At 39.0% G+C, this 16,114-nt stretch overlaps 1 protein-coding gene and 1 long non-coding RNA gene across 2 annotated transcripts; both read right to left on the bottom strand.

Moving 5' to 3' along the window:
* Positions 1-1,422: 1,422 nt before the first annotated feature.
* On the bottom strand, positions 1,423-9,116 carry LOC136424710 (chitinase domain-containing protein 1-like). The gene is made up of 13 exons (XM_066413333.1): positions 9,025-9,116; positions 7,611-7,758; positions 7,036-7,191; positions 6,104-6,236; positions 5,778-5,825; positions 5,496-5,602; positions 4,928-4,989; positions 4,558-4,647; positions 3,839-3,940; positions 3,304-3,453; positions 2,787-2,864; positions 2,354-2,396; positions 1,423-1,999 (listed from the first exon to the last, which is right to left on the bottom strand). Exons 1-13 carry the CDS (start codon positions 9,114-9,116, stop codon positions 1,901-1,903), a joined length of 1,308 nt encoding a protein of 435 aa, XP_066269430.1. The 3' UTR covers positions 1,423-1,900.
* A 523-nt stretch (positions 9,117-9,639) lies between these two features.
* Positions 9,640-14,144, bottom strand: LOC136424306 (uncharacterized). The gene is made up of 2 exons (XR_010753856.1): positions 13,695-14,144; positions 9,640-10,546 (listed from the first exon to the last, which is right to left on the bottom strand). It is a non-coding gene; the product is annotated as an uncharacterized lncRNA (long non-coding RNA).
* Positions 14,145-16,114: the final 1,970 nt, after the last annotated feature.

Raw genomic sequence — 16,114 nt, 5'->3', positions numbered from 1 at the left:
AGTGTATATTGAATAAATGATGTAACAAAGTACTGTAAAGTCTAGAAGAAAAGATAGCGCTGTATAGCGGGAAGAGATGATCTAAGATTTGTGAATTATAGTAACGCGGAATCATAATGATTGTAAGTTTAAAGGCTTTACATTGTTGGGAACGTCAGATTGTCAAGCTTTGCTTTGTATATTTGCATTGAATATAAATGTAAGGATATCAAAGTAAATCTGCCTATGATAACATTATATTCTGACAATGAAACAGAGCTTTCTATAAGATGTATGTTATTCTGTGGGTTGTTGTAAAGAGCTGTATGATATAATATAAGATTTATGTTAGTCTGTGGGTGGAATGATGGAAAACTGACTTACTTGTCAAGACAATATATTTTACTGTGCAATTATCATAGATGTTAAACATTACATGCGTAATCAGGAAGAAAAATGCAGACATTTTATTACCCATTATTGTTACTTCATGCCGTGTTCATACATTGTAGACAAGCTGTATACTGTATTTGCTATTTTAAGATAACACATTGCTATGGCAGGCAGTGTATTTATTCAGTATTTGGTATAATTATAGTCGTGTGATCATTCCATTTTCAAAATCGTTTTTTCCTCTCTCATATCAAAATAAAGGTACATGTATAAAGAGGATGTTTTGTAGGTTTTTTGGGGGTGGGGCCTTGTAATAAGGAAACAACACATTTAGAACTTTAAGAAAACACAACAACATACATGTACACAACAGTATTTCAGACTGAAGAGAATATTTTATTCAGAATATAGGCATTCAACATGACCCTTCCAACAACAGATTTTCCAACGTTGATGTCCTTTTTTTCTTAAACACAAGTTCCAATACTTGGAAGTATCCCCCTTAGGATGATTAGCCCTTTTTTTTCTTCATGTCATTATTTCATGTAAACCAATCGAGTAAAAATACAAGTGATACCATGGACAATATCCTACATCAATTCCTATTTCAAGTATTTTCTTTCTACATTTGAAATAGGTTTCTCCAAGATTGTTACATTGTAAAGATTCATCGACTTAAACTTTGTCCCAAAACAATTTAGTTCACTCTTTTTTTCAAATGGCACAGATAAACATTCGTTATGATATTGTTACAATTTTTACACATTCTGTGTAATTATATATTATGGCACCTTTGAATTTACCTTCTTCAATCCTTGATTAAGATAAAATTAAATTATGCTACAAATAAATAATCATATTTTCCACCATGCATTGTGAGTATAATGAAATAGCACCAACATGCATCATGCACTATTCAACAAGGCAGTCGTACAACTAGAGTTTAGATCATTAAATCTCTTGAAAAAAATCCTTTCCCCTACTTTTAATAGACAGAAATGCAGCTAGTTGTAGTAGTCATTTTGGTAGGCAGAATTATAAATTTAGAATCAGGAATACCTGAAATGGGTTGACTTCTTTACTCTTGTTAACAAATGGTGTACTGTTATAGTGATGACATTGATTGGTGTGAACATTCTGGAAAAAATTGTCACAAAACTGACAAAAAATTACCATGTCATATAATCTACAGCAAAACAAACTCAATTTGTTGTCTTTTTCTGCTCTTATGCTACATTTGGGGTCACACTGTGTAGAGCATTTCATACATAAAATCATGCCTTCAAATACTTCTCAGAGAAACGAACAAACATCACAGCACACTTGAAATTTCGAAAAAAAAAACTATAAGTTAGAAAATCTAATGAACTTTAAGTTTTTCATTCTAACTCAGGTTTCAAACTGTAGAGTGTAACCATTCATTTAAAAGAGGAAACTCTCTTCTTTGTAGTTAACAGAAGTACTTGACTTTTAAGTTGATATGAATTTTAAGACCTCTTTCCAAGTCTCAAGTGCCCAAGACGTAGACTCAGAAGAGGTCGTAGAAGTAGTCCAGGCCCTGCCCCAGTTCCCAGATAGAGATACCGGTCCCTAGTTCCTGGGCTAGGTCCAGACGGGCCTGGATAGACTGAGAGACAAACAGGAGAAGTCAGAAACAATGTATAATCATTATGATTAATCATAAATTATGATATACCCAGATGATGTCGACCAATCAGAAGTCCTTATTTTATGTTGGTTTTGACTACATTAAATCATAGAGAAGTGCCACAAGTGGTGAATAATAAATCTCATCAAGTGGTCAGTTATTACAATAATTGACTTGTAATGTTTGACCTTAGCAGTATGACTAGTATTGAACATATTTAGATATAATGCAATTATCATACAATAAGATGGTCATTGTCAAGTGCATGTATAATCTGGAGGCTAATTGTAGATATTCCATTGTTAAAGAAAATAAATTTTAAAGTGAACCTACTTTGAGAGTTGGGTAGTACACAAGATGCTTCGTTGTCCCGTCTCTGAAAAGTGAAAACAAAACAACAAACATCAAAACAACCTGAAGAAATCATTGTAAGATTTGTAATAATTCTTATCATCCTCAAGAAAATAATCACAAAAATATGACATATTTTTCACTATAGTGAAATTGTTTGAAGTTTGCAGGGACTTCACTTTCCAGTAGGAGGGGAAAGATGTGACCATGTAGTGGTCGTTTTAGATTTACCTTTTAAACAACAATCGTAACACATTGTAGCATACTGAGCATATGTTCGTAAACAAGTCACTGCAAAAACCAAGAACATAACATAAAGTCACTGCAAATACTTTGATATTTACAGATAACACAACAAGTGAACAAAAATTGAACTTATAACATGGAAGTAGAAAGTTTCTAAAAGAGAACTTACTTGTATTCAAACATGTGTTCTCCTGTTTCCTCCTCCCATTTTAACTTAGGCTTGTACTGTGTGAGTAGGTCTATATACCTGTAATAAACACAATATAGAATATACAGTCAAGAGACTCAGTGTGACATTTTCATTGTCTTTTAGCGTTGATTTATTATTGACGTTTAACTATAACAAGATTAAAAAGAATAACCGAACAATGTACCTGGTACTGAAGACACTTTCATGTCCCTGATGCTGAAAGACTTTCCTGTCCCTGGTTCCGAAAACACTTTCCTGTGCCTGGTACTGAAAACACTTTCCTGTCCCTGGTACTGAAAACACTTCCCTGTCCCTAGTACTGAAAACATTTTCCTGTCCCTGGTACTATTACACTTTCCTGTCCTTGGTACTGAAAACAATTTCCAGTCCCTGGTACTGAAAGCACTTTCCTGTCCCTGGTACTATGATCTAAACAAGTACGTGAGGAGTAGAACATGTACTAGATGATATTTAATAAGTGTTTTATAAGACCTACTGGTTGCCTATGATTGGTCCACCCCCTCCGCCGGTGAAGTCGTTGCCGTAGAAGTTGAGTCCGAGGAGGATCTTGTGTCTGTGTGCGCCCTCTGGGTCTAGGATCAGCACACATGCCTTCACCCAGTCTAGGGGGGCATTAGGACCGGGTCTGGGCAAGGGGGACAAGGTATTCACTGTTAGTGTTAATAAGGTCCAGTGCCAGTGCCTGTGTGCCCCCTCTGGGTCTAGGATCAGCACACAGGCCTTCACCCAGTCTAGGGGGGCATTAGGACCAGGTCTGGATATGAAAGACGAGAGATATTCATCATATGCTGTTAACACTGCAAATTCAAAGTAGTACATATAAATGGGAATCTTAGTTAAAAGTTGTAGGTAATACGTACAACTTTGGGGAATCTTATCTAAAAGTTGTACGAAATACGTACAACATTTAAATAAGATTCCCATTTGTATGTACTTTGAATTCACAATTATGACACCTGTGGACGTAGGAAGATGGGAAAAGTCAAAGGTCATCAGACTGTACCACTGACCTGTGAGGGTTGGAGAAGTCGTAGGTCATGAGACTGAAGCCATGTACCCAGGGTGCCAGCTTCTGGAAGTCATCCTTGTTAAAGATGTCCTGGCCAGCAGGGCTGTCATGGCAACATAAAACAGCTTTAGTTAGAGAAGCACAACATGCAAGCAAATACATACATAAAACAGCTTTAGTTAGAGAAGCACAACATGCAAGCAAATACATACATTGTAATACACATGGTCTAGCTAAACAAACTTACAGCTCTCACTGGTTATTCTCTAACTCAAACAAATTCACATACCAGATGACCAGCCCCTGTCCTGCCACATGCTACATTATATATTATTGTCTGTGGTTGCATGTGTAGTCCAGTGGTTAGCGGCCCTGCCTTTGCGGGTTCGATCCCGGCTGTGTCGCTCAAGCGACATGCACGCTACCAGAAAAGGTTGCAGTCCTTTGGACGGGACGTTAAGTTGTGGTGCACTGTTCATTGTGCTTGTCGAAAAGAGCTAAGGGAATTTCCCTGGTACAATGAGCCTGTAAATACTGTATATAGCATCTGTCTTCTCTGTCATGACCAGTGGAAAAGTTGCTCTTCATTGAGCTAAACTGGATAAAGATCACTTTCCTTTACTTGCTACTTTATCAGTAACCATGGTGACCGCTATCTGGACCAGGTCATTGACCTTAATTCTTCAGAAGTAGTAGAGAATGAGCTGGATAAGTCCTTACCTCATGGAGGGAGGAGGAATGACAGCGATGAGGATCAGGTTGTGTTCAGTGAAGGCCTGACCCATGTGGGTGATGACGTGAGTAAGGTCCCTGGAGAAAACAAACACAACTTATGAACAATTCAAAATCATAACATGTTATTAATCGTGTAAGTCCAAATCATACAAATTGAATGTAGATTTAACAGATTTAGATGTTTTTCCTCATTCACCCTTCTAAAATAAATTGTTTAATGTTATTTTCCACAATGTGCTTGAAAGTTTGATTTCTATTAATAAACATACTCCTTTTTTAACCTTATTATCATTATTACATGCATGCACAAATTCACCATGACGTAAACTTTACGGAGTGAAAAAGCTCGACTTACTTTTTCTTAGTGCCACCCAGTTGATTCCACAACTCCAGAACAATTCCATCAAATCGACGAAACTAGAAGAAACAAGAGCGGACTTATAAAAGAGCACTATTGACCTGTACCATTCTAAAAAAACAGCACTGAAAAAGGCTCAGAATCACAAGCAGACAACTTCTTGCAAAGTGCTGTGATAACAACGTATAACATACGAAAGTTAAGATGATCTCACTCTAATTATATTCTTTATTCCATCAATGTATCTCGAATGCCTCATACCTATCCAAGTATATCATTCAAAGGTTTAACCTGTAAGTTCAGAAGTATGTGTGATTTTTAGACATATCATCATATCATATCACATCCTGGGGAGTATTGTTACCCTCCTCCTCTTTAACCTGTTTAAACAGTGCCTCTTATAAAACATGGGAGCAATAGATCAACGTCCCTTTTGATTCCATACATTAAGATGGTAACTAGTATGTAACCATGGCTGAGGACTTTTGGGGTTCTCCCAAAGCACATGTTGTAGTTAAGTATGGACTTTTTAAGAATAAAAGTATGCAAATTCTTATGTCCTCACCTCACAGAACTTGATGACAGTCTCGATCATGTCTTCCACGGCGTCCTCACTGTTGAACAGGTAGTGGTAGTCATGGACCGACCAGCCGTCAAACAACAGGCGGGGGACTGGGGGATACAGGTCAGAGGTCATCAATAGGTCAGAGGTTACAGGTCATGAAAAGTTCAAGGTTATGAACTGACAAACCATCAAACAGAATGTAAAGTTCATAATGCATGTGAAGTTTATATAATCAAAACTACATTCACTGCAACAATAGACATGATATATTTTCATTCTCACCCATTTTGACATTTCTGCCAGAGACCTTCTTGACATCATTAATCCAGCCTGGAAAACCAAAAGTCCATGATAAAACTGATAAGTAACTCTTTTGCAAGACAGAGTACATGTTTTAGTGTGATGAAATTACAGAGAGACCTCACCACAAAAATCTGACAACACACGTGTAAAACCACCGCAAATATTTCACGATTAACAGCATTTGATATCTTTAATCGTTCTTGTGTATCCTTCACAAAATTGATAAGCAAATTATGATTATGCAAAACAAAATTAGTGTAAAACAGTAGTAATAAAATTGTTAAAAGTAGAACAAGAGAGTTGACCTTGGTCGATGTCGTGAGCTCCCTCCACATGGAAAATCTTTGCCGATATTCTCTTCAGCTGGAGCCAGACTGGAGAAATCAGACTGAACTTCCCTCCGAATATCTTAGCAACGTCGTAGCCATGGTTGTTCCACTGCAAATATGCGGAAAACAACAACAACAAAAATTGTCAGATTTGCTACTTGTGTACCATTATTAATAAATGCTTACAAGCAATTCTTTTGCAAATATACACTGTATGCAGATTTGTTTGCAAATTTTTTTATCATAATCATTATCAAACTGTTAACAAGTTTATAAATCAGTAAATGATGGTGAATGATAAAAACGACCCATAACAATACAATAGAGTTTCATCAGTGATCAGAGTATCAGGTTTCAAACCCCTGCAGGATGTTGTCTCAGGTTACAGGATACCCTACTTGTAATGCACTTAACAACAGACAGGAGGCACTCTTGACTGGCTCCTTATGTAAAGCCACACAAGCTGGATTTTATGAACAACATCTGCATGTTTTGTTTGTCACCCCCCCTACCCATTAAAAAAAACTCTCTCTTGATTAATGACAATGACAACAATCAGAACTGTTAATAATTACTTTCGACAAACCAACTAATAAACTAGTAGTTTGGAGAGAGGTCACAAAAATACTTGAACTTGAAAACACTGCAAATATTTATGATTATTGTAGACATTTGATACTAAAACTGTGTAAAGATATACTAACAATGCTGTAAATCTTAAGATGTTTGTAGTAGTTTTATTCTTTGCAGTAGTTCACAGCAAAATCGTGACACTGTGAATGATACATTTCCATTGTATTGCTACTAACAGTATTACTGTACTGCAAACTGAATTGTTTCAACTGCAAAAACCCTCTTCCTCCTCCTACTTCTATCTTGAAAACAAATAGATATTTAACAATACTTACAGGTGTGACATATCCCAGCACAGTTCCAGGGAAGTTCTTGTTCTCTAGAGATGATATGGAGTAGCGCGTGTGTTCAGTCAGGATGTCCTTAGTCTTGGGTTTCTCTGTAACAAGTTTCCTCTCTAGGACCGTCTCATCCGTGGGGAGGGGGGTGGCCTGAAGGGGAATTTTACATTAGTGTTACTAAATTATTGATGGAAGTTGATTTTCTTTTTCTAGAGTAAAATCTCTTTCCGTGGTGCATGGAGGAATTATATTCTTAATCTCACTCAATTCCAAACATGTCTTACTTGTTTATTTATTTATTCATTTATTTATCAAGTTTATTTTTGTTATCCAAGGCTGCCCATTCTTATTAATTTTTTTTCTTCATTTCCAAACTGGTCTTGTCTCATTAAAAGTCAGTCTTTTTCAAACTGACTGACACAAGACTCACGGTAGTAAACTAGTAAAGAGACTTACACCATTTTTCTTCTTCTATTTTTTGTCCTAATCCTTTTGCCCTAAATGGTCTGATCTTGTTAATTAAGAGTCCTATTCTTTCTTTAAACTGATGGCCTTAACAAGACGCTTACCCCATCTTTCTTCTTCTCTTTCTTCTTGTCTTTCTTCTTGCCCTTGGACTTGGACTTGGGCTGGATGGTTCCATCCACGCCGGTCAGCAGCAGGAGTGCTGCCACTAACAGGAACAGCCTCCACACAGACACCCTCATCTCTGCAACTCTGGGGGGGGGGGGAGGATATAACCAGAAAACTGTTATAATCACAAAACCCACTAATCATTAAAAACATGGGACTTTTTATCAGCCACTGCCTCCAAAGAAGGAGTCAAACCCCATACCCCAGTATTATAATGCATGTAGAGACATAAGTAAGATGTATACAAAATATTGAATAGACACTTGTTACCTTAATTACTAAGTAATGGTACTGTTTGTACCCTTGTAATTAGCCTACAGGCATGAATTTGCAAATAAAAATCTTGTTATAACGGATGTCCCTGTAGATCAACTGGTATAGGTTAGCCTCCCGGCCACAGCTTCAGGTTCTAATTAGTTGGTAACTGGAAGACCCCAGTTTAGTACTAGGCAACTGGGAGAAAAGAATGTCACTGTAGATTTACTTGGCTTTCTCCCAGTACATCCAGAGCACACACAGACTTGATGCACGCGCTCTCCTGGAAACACTTCCAGCAACACGCAAGCACAAGTCACCAAGATAACTAGAGAGACAATCGACTCATAACAGAACCAAGTGAAACCCAGCACCAAGAGACCACGTCTAGCACCATATAATACACGTTCAGCAAGGAAAACAACAACAACAACAACTGTACCTCAACTGGTGCTCCTGGTTCAAATTGGTAAGTGGGAGACCCCAGTTTAGTGGGCAACTTGTTGGAGATTCAATCGTCTTTCGGATGGGACGTAAAATGGGGGTCCTGTGATCAAGGAGGTACCTCGAGCACGTTAAAAGGCACTACTGGCTGTACTTCAGATGAATGAATGAATGAATGAATGAATGAATGAATGAATGAATGAATGAATGAATGAATGAATGAATGAATGAATGAATGAATGAATGAATGAATGAATGAATGAATGAATGAATGAATGGAAACCTGGTAACTCCAGATAGTTTAGTCTCACTGTCAAAAGACAGTGGGTACTGTCTGAAAGGTCTGATCGTTTCCAAATGTTACCCAGTTGCTTGACTAAATGTTTAGTTACCTGTGTGATGTCTAACCTTCATCGACGTGTCGGGAAAATAGAACAAGCCAACTGTTATAATTGTTGCTAGGGGGAGGGGGGCGTACCCCACTTCCGGGTCTGGCCAAATCCGGGATACAAAAAGGGCTCTTAAAAACCCAAGCAGGCGTGTCAAGACCTCTCTTTGTTTCAGACCCGTCCTATATCCTTCTCCGTTAAGTCCCAGCCGTTGAGAGTGGTTCTAGAGGGGTGTAAGAACGAACAATATGGACACACTTACCTGTGGGGCCCGGAACGCTGTTGCAAGTCGCCATGTTGGCACTTCCCAGGATGCACCGGGCTGGGTGAAACTATTCGACTGTTTGAAGTCATTTTGAGGATTAAAAGATAAAGGTAAAGCCTTCTTGAGACCGTAGGGGCAGTGGGCTGTTATCTACTGTATACAGGTAACGGTATTGGAAGGCGGAGCCCAACCCTCTCTTTCCACCGCCTTTATTGGTTTGGGGACAAGATAACTCAACATGCTCCAAAGAACAAAAGGCCTCTTTACTGCCTTCTGCCCAGCGAAGCGCACACAAGTAATTTTGAGCATGCCGAAAAAGATACCGCAATACTCATTTATATGGTCTATTTCTTTCTTTCTTTCTTTCTTTCTCTCTCTCTTTCTATCTCCCTCTCTCTCTCACACACACACGTATCCAATTTCTTAATGACACAAGTGCGCACACTGAAATGATATACGATAACTATGATTTCACATTTTTTCTTCTTCATATTCTGCTCCAAGATGCCAACATGAGCTTTGTGGCTCCTTCATGATCATAAAAAAAGTCTTACCAAAGTATTCGTTAATTGTACTAAATGTAGAGGAGAGTAACACACGAATAAAGGTAACTGTCAGAGATATATCCTTTAATCATTCAACTTAATTAACAATCTATTCTGCACAGAGGATAACAGGCTAGTCGAAAGTATGACTAAGTCATGACCATATACATTGTAATATAAGAGGTCATAGGTAACAATATTAATATATATACCTAACCTGATGACATTAACGTATCAAGTATTGAACAAATATATCCTGAATTTCATTTGTATTTCGTAATTCGTATGAATTCTGTGCAATTCGTATGAATACTTAGGCACCCCTGACATACATGTAGGAATTTTGAGATGATAACAACATTGAGTAGAATATTTCTCTCATCCCAAGAGGAAAGTGCACTTTTGGTATAAAATTGTGTTGGCTTCGAAGTTTCAAAACAGAATTGCACATACATGTCTCAGCAAAGTGCATAAAAGTTAACCACTATATATCTTGTTACATTTTGGACGGAAAAATAAGGCCTCGGCCTTGAATATAGAACATTTGAAGTACACAATGGATAATTAATGGATATAGCGGATCCAAATACGTACGTATCTTATACAATGAACTTATATCCGTCTCTAGTTATTTTGCCCTTCCGTTCTACAAACTTTTGCCCAGATTTATTAAAACGTTTAATATATACTATTTTCCCTCTTGTCTGCACATCCGTGAATATGAAAATACAATAATGGACCTTTTCATTATTCCGACATCAGTTGTTCAACGATTTCGCTTCCTTGCCGAATTCCCATCTCTATGGAGTCGCAAACCCACTCTTGACAAGTTTGATAAACATGACATTGAAATTGGCGCGCGTAGATGTTGTGATGCAGATGTAAGTCGCAAGGCGTCGTTGTGACCATAGCAGGATGTAGCGGAAGCGAAGAATCGTTGGAAATTCATCTGGAGGGCTGAGAACTTACTGGATCTGTAAAAAAACAAACAGACGTAATATAGAGGTAACAGGTAAGACATGGGTTGAATCTAATAAACTTTAATGATTCTTAACAATGATAGCAATGAGATTTGTCCAGCGGAAATACAAAAGTCTCAAGGTTAAATCATGTTGGCATGAAGGTTCATCTATGAAAGTAATTGACAAATTTAGACGCTACATCCGTAGCCGAAGTAAAGCGATCAGTTCTCTGGTCCTTCTCAGGTCTTATTTCACCCGAAGCCTCATTGGAAAGCTCCGAGGCACAAAACGTCCAAGGAGGACATTTGTGGCGTTGTTTACCACATACCATGTCAAAGCCTGAACCCGGTCATGGATGTCCGGACCATGCCAGGAATCCTAGGGCCCGTTCACACTTGTGTGTATGTTCAAGGCCGCCTGAGTTCTGTATGGACACTTTTATTTCAGTAAAGTTTGTGGGGAAGAACTTGTATTCTACTTCTGACTTACCGTTATATGCAGCCTAGTTATCAAACCGAGGCAATGACTTCTTCGGCCGCAAACTTTACCTAAGACAAAAATGTCAATACGGAACTCATACGGACTTGAAAAAACGCAATCAAGCGTGAACGAGCACTTACATTGGGGGTAACTGAAAGGTATCTTAAGACTAGGTTCTCAGAGCGCAGGCTTCAAACTAAGAAGTCTCCCCGCACATACACACTGAGTCCTCAGGACAGTCAGTGAGTTTGGACAGAGTCAGAATTCTGGACACTGAACCGAATTATTTCCCAAGAGGTGTGAAAGAGGCAATCTACAATAGAACATCCCTCAACCGAGACGGGAGCCGATACGGACTACCTTTTGCTGACGTCACACTTTCACTCAGCTCAAGTGACGTAGGCTTCGGGTCAAATCAACTTGAGAAGAACCAAGAGGGCTGGTCGGAAGCTTGTTGGTAAGCGTTTTACTTTGCGTACAAATCTAGCCTCTACCTATGTAAAATCTATGTTAAATTATGCTTAGACAATAATTTATTTAAAACAGTATGATGTGTAAGGCTGTTTGATGTGTAGAATTTTCGACGATGGTAAATCCCAAGAAGCCTAGATTTCCAGACTAGTAACTGAGAAAATGAAATACCATGTAATATTTTCATCAATTATGCATTGAGGCCGTGTGCAAACGATACAGAGCCATTGTGCTTTCATCTGGCCCTATCATATTACTCTTTGGCTGATATCATTCATTCAGTGGAAGCTATTTTTAGATCTATCAGGTATTTGAATAGGATAATGACGATTCGAACTGCCGTTTCAAAGACTGTGTAGCCGTAGTAACACTTTGCTATAATGGGGGGGAGGGAGGGATTTATACTATTGAACCTCTGTGCATGTTGATAAGATCTAAACATTTATTATTCAAATGAAATCTAGTATCGTTGTCGAAGTTTAAACATTAAACATTATACAAAATAAACCATATAACTGTCCATGGTTTCAAAATCTTCAATTCGTATGAAATAGGTTGTTGCTCAATTTTTGTAGAGTTAAAAAAATTGTTCTTTTGTCATCTTCGAAAACAATTTTATATTTTGACAACTGAATTTGTTAGCAACTATAATGTCAAGAACTATCTCCTTGGTTTGATACACGATGATGAAGTCGCTACAGAAAAGGCATTCAAACTGAGCGTGTTGTTGGTTCTAGGTAAAGAAAACATTCGTGTCGGTACCGCAACGGACTTTTGTACAAACGTCATTTCAAGTACTAGTATACTAATCTGTCTACCTTTGAAAGGAATAGTTTAGATTTATTTACTTTTGGCCTTTTGTTCAGAATGCCATTCCATGGATTCTTTCGCTGTCATGTGTTAATGTCTCGATCTACATACGCGTTTTTGAGTCGACTCCAAGTCAATTTGAACCAAGTAAGTCCAAATGGCCAAGTCAATTCGACTCAGCGACTTGGCGTCGACTCCGAAAACACTATGTGTTAACGTTATTGACGTCAAAGAAATGCTGGGGAAAACAGGTGAAAAGGCAAAGAGCATTTGCTAAAGTTGCGTTGGTGTAATGTCAACATGTGACGTTTGGAAGGCTGAACCAGGCTACGCGGCCTTCTTTATTGGCATGCCGCTGAATACCTTTTATGGTTTGTTATGACAGGTTGGTTTGACAAGTGGGTGTAACGCTAAAGATACAGATACGTCACAGTACTAGTTGCGGTAAAGGCCTGTTTCCTTGCCAATTACTATAGAAATGTACTTAAGCTTCTACCCTGAAATCCGTACATTCGTTTGTTAATAGTTCCAGTCCATTGTAGGATTACGACGGAGATAGGCCAGTGTTCTCGTGGATTACCCTACCACTAAGCAATGTAGAAACCGTCACAAAGGGATGCCATAGCTACTATGGACGTAACTCAGCACAAGAAGCGGAAACGAGAGCCCCTTTCTCAACCATAACGATGTCCTACATACATAGATAAAACTGTGCACATAAAAATACGCACGCACACACACACACACACACACACACACACACGCGCGCACACACACACACACACACACACACAGATACACACACAGACGCACACGCAAACACACGAAAACACACACGAACAAAACACACACACACACACACACACATTCACACACATACACGCAACAAAAGACGTTTCTATCACCAAAATAGAATTCACGACAAAATACTCTGAACACCGTTAGAGGCTACAGTAGTGTTATTTCTATGCTACAATTCCGATGAATACGATTATATTGATCTTAATAAATGGTTCACTGAACCTTTGGGTGAAGGACCGCTCAAAGAAATCAATTAGGTGTTAAATTACAAATCATGTTAGAGCATCGGGCCTGTGGCAACGTTCTTTCCATGACACAAGGTTACACGAAAATGAAAAAAAAGCCTTCAAGTTCAAACTCAACGTGTAAAACAGGTAACAAAATGGCGGGTCCTAAACAACCCAAGAGAACATGTTGACATTTTACTGACAGGATTGTCACATTAAAAAGCCATAACATGATATGAAACATTGATTTAGACCTCAGGGCATGAACAGATAAACTATCACATGTGCAGCTGTTGTAAACCACAGGCCACATGTTGAACATAAAACAAAATCAACAATAAAAAAGCAGGGTAGTTAAAACAGATACTTACTATCTTGATCAGAGTGAAGTAGGTAGCTATCGCCAACAACCCCAGCGTCACCAGGGTTATTTGGACGATCTTGCCGACTTCTTCGCACGTCACGTCTGTAGATTCGGCGGGTTGTCGCGCCCGAGTCGGGGGGCTGTCGGGCCCTGTGTCGGGCTGAGGTGGGTTGATTTCGTACGTTCTAGACCCCGCCATTTTGCTGCCAGTACTGTCGGTGAGTCGTGTTAGCCTCGGCAGCAGCCTTTCGGCGGGGCTTTTGTTGACTTTTCGTCTCCTTTGGTATTCAAACATTGAAAGGAAGCAACCTAATAGAGCCGTACTCAATATATACGCATTGGCAGGGTAAACTTTCTTCCGTCTTTCTTTCATAGAGCGTTTATTTGTGTGCAGTGTGATTGTCCTACCTGTACTGTAATAATTCTATTTGTGTAATCTGTAAAGTATTTAACACCAAAGTACGTACTTCAGTACCCTTTAGTACAATAAACAAATTTGTTTTGTTTGAAAGGTAAGACAGAAACAAACTAGAAGGGTACCATAAGCAAATACATACATATTATTTACCTTCGCATGATGTAGCATAACAAACTTCTGCTCTGTTTATTCTTATTCATATTTACTATGACCAGCCCTCCAGCTCTGTCCTGCCACTTGCTATACAATTATGTAATCGAACAAGGTGTTTACTACTTTACTAGTAACCACGGTGACAGCTTTCTGGTCCAGACCATTGACTCTATTTGTTTGGAACCAATAGAATAAGGGAAATAAGAAGAAGAGGAAAAAGAAGAAACGGGTCAAAAAGAATATTTCCCTTCCTTGAATGTAAACGTTGTGAACTAAAACGAACAAGAAAACGATACCCCACCCGTGTCCTGATTTCGAGGCTCCCTCCACCGTGTGTACATAAGTTCACGCCGAATGCTTATCTTGCGAGGTCACTTCAGGGGAAAGGGCGACGCCCACAAGGTAATCTCGACTGTGTAGACTCGCTACTTATCGCTTAATACAGCAAACTGTACCGCGAAGGTCAGAGGGATGGTTGTATAACACACAGTAAAAAGGCTTGTCACTATAAACAGGCGGTGGAAGAAGAGGAATAGGTTCCGCCATCCCATACCGAGCCCTAGACACAGTGGATAACAACCTACTGACGCTACGGTCCTTATTTTATGTCCCTAAATGGCGACTCCCACAAGGAAATCTCGTCTGTGTAGACTCACTGCTTATCGCTTAATACTGCAAACGTTACTGCAAGGGCCAGAGATACGGTTGTATAGCATAGAGATAGAGTAAACAAGCTGGTAGGAGACCCAAACCTACACCACTTCTTTCTATCATGACAAGCTTTCCGCCATCAAAAAATCAAGACCATAGCACGTCCAGGTCAACAGATTAAAAAAGTAAGTTTTGCCGCAGTACCAAGATCACATACCAGGGGGCTCAAAATTGATATTGACCTTCGTCTTCCAGACACCTACCCACATACCAAATATCATCATAGTCCATCTAGAGGTTCTTTTACGTGCAGAAGTTTCACGCCAGAAGGTCACCTACACACGGGAGTACCTTAAAGTTTAAAAAGCGTCTCTTATGACCATGCTTTAGAAAAAAAAGAGACGGGCAAATCACAAGATGACACCAAACATCTGCTTGGAGATAGTGTTGTCGTGAAAACAGTTACATGTTCAGTTCGACGTTTCCTGCTGCGTTCTGAAGTGATTTTCTACCGAAATGCCAAACGTCATCCTGACTTCGATTTCATATAACAGTCAGTGTAGTCCCACTTCTTACATAAAGACACTGTAAAACTATGTCTGCACGCGTTTAACACGTAGGCAGAATTATTTGAACCTTTGTGAAATACCCGCGTTTTGAAGACGTTTTCTACCGAAATGTCATCCTGACTTTGTTGTCAGTTAGTAACAATCAGTGTAGTCGCACTTCTTTCATAAAGACACTGTAAAACGTCTGTTTAGCGCGTAGGCAGAATTATTGTAACCCTTGTACTCGTGTTTTGAAGAAATTTTCTACCGAAATGTCAGATGGACTTTGTTGACCGTCAATGAAAGGTCTGTGTGAACCTATTTCTTACGGCTGAACACGGAATCTGTTGATGATGTGCAGGTGGCCGTGGGTGGATGTACTTGTTACACAAAGACATAGTTACTAAGAAATGACACGGTAAACATTTAAGTAATTTTCCACCGAAATACCAAATGTCAGGCTGACTTTGTTGCTAGTAAATGGCAGGTCATCCATGTAGACCATTTCTTATGGCTGAGCACAGAAACCGTTAAGTATGTGTGGGTGGTTGAAGTGTACTGGTTGCATAAAGTGGTCCCCAGAAAGTGCGAAATGGAACGAAATGGAACGAAATGAAACGACATGGAACGTCCGCCCCGCAACACGCAAACACGCTG

Source organism: Branchiostoma lanceolatum, chromosome 18, assembly GCF_035083965.1.
Source record: "Branchiostoma lanceolatum isolate klBraLanc5 chromosome 18, klBraLanc5.hap2, whole genome shotgun sequence".
Taxonomy (NCBI): domain Eukaryota; kingdom Metazoa; phylum Chordata; class Leptocardii; order Amphioxiformes; family Branchiostomatidae; genus Branchiostoma; species Branchiostoma lanceolatum.
Note: the sequence above shows the minus strand (reverse complement) of the source record. Positions and strands in the feature narration are given on the sequence as shown.

Excerpts from the sequence above, each read along its gene's own strand:
- LOC136424710 (XM_066413333.1), bottom strand. The coding sequence starts at position 9,116 with ATGACTTCAAACAGTCGAATAGTTTCACCCAGCCCGGTGCATCCTGGG. Across the intron at positions 6,237-7,035 it reads TGCTGGGATATGTCACACCT|TGGAACAACCATGGCTACGA; the intron begins GTAAGTATTGTT and ends GCATATTTGCAG. Across the intron at positions 5,826-6,103 it reads AGCTCACGACATCGACCAAG|GCTGGATTAATGATGTCAAG; the intron begins GTCAACTCTCTT and ends TTGGTTTTCCAG.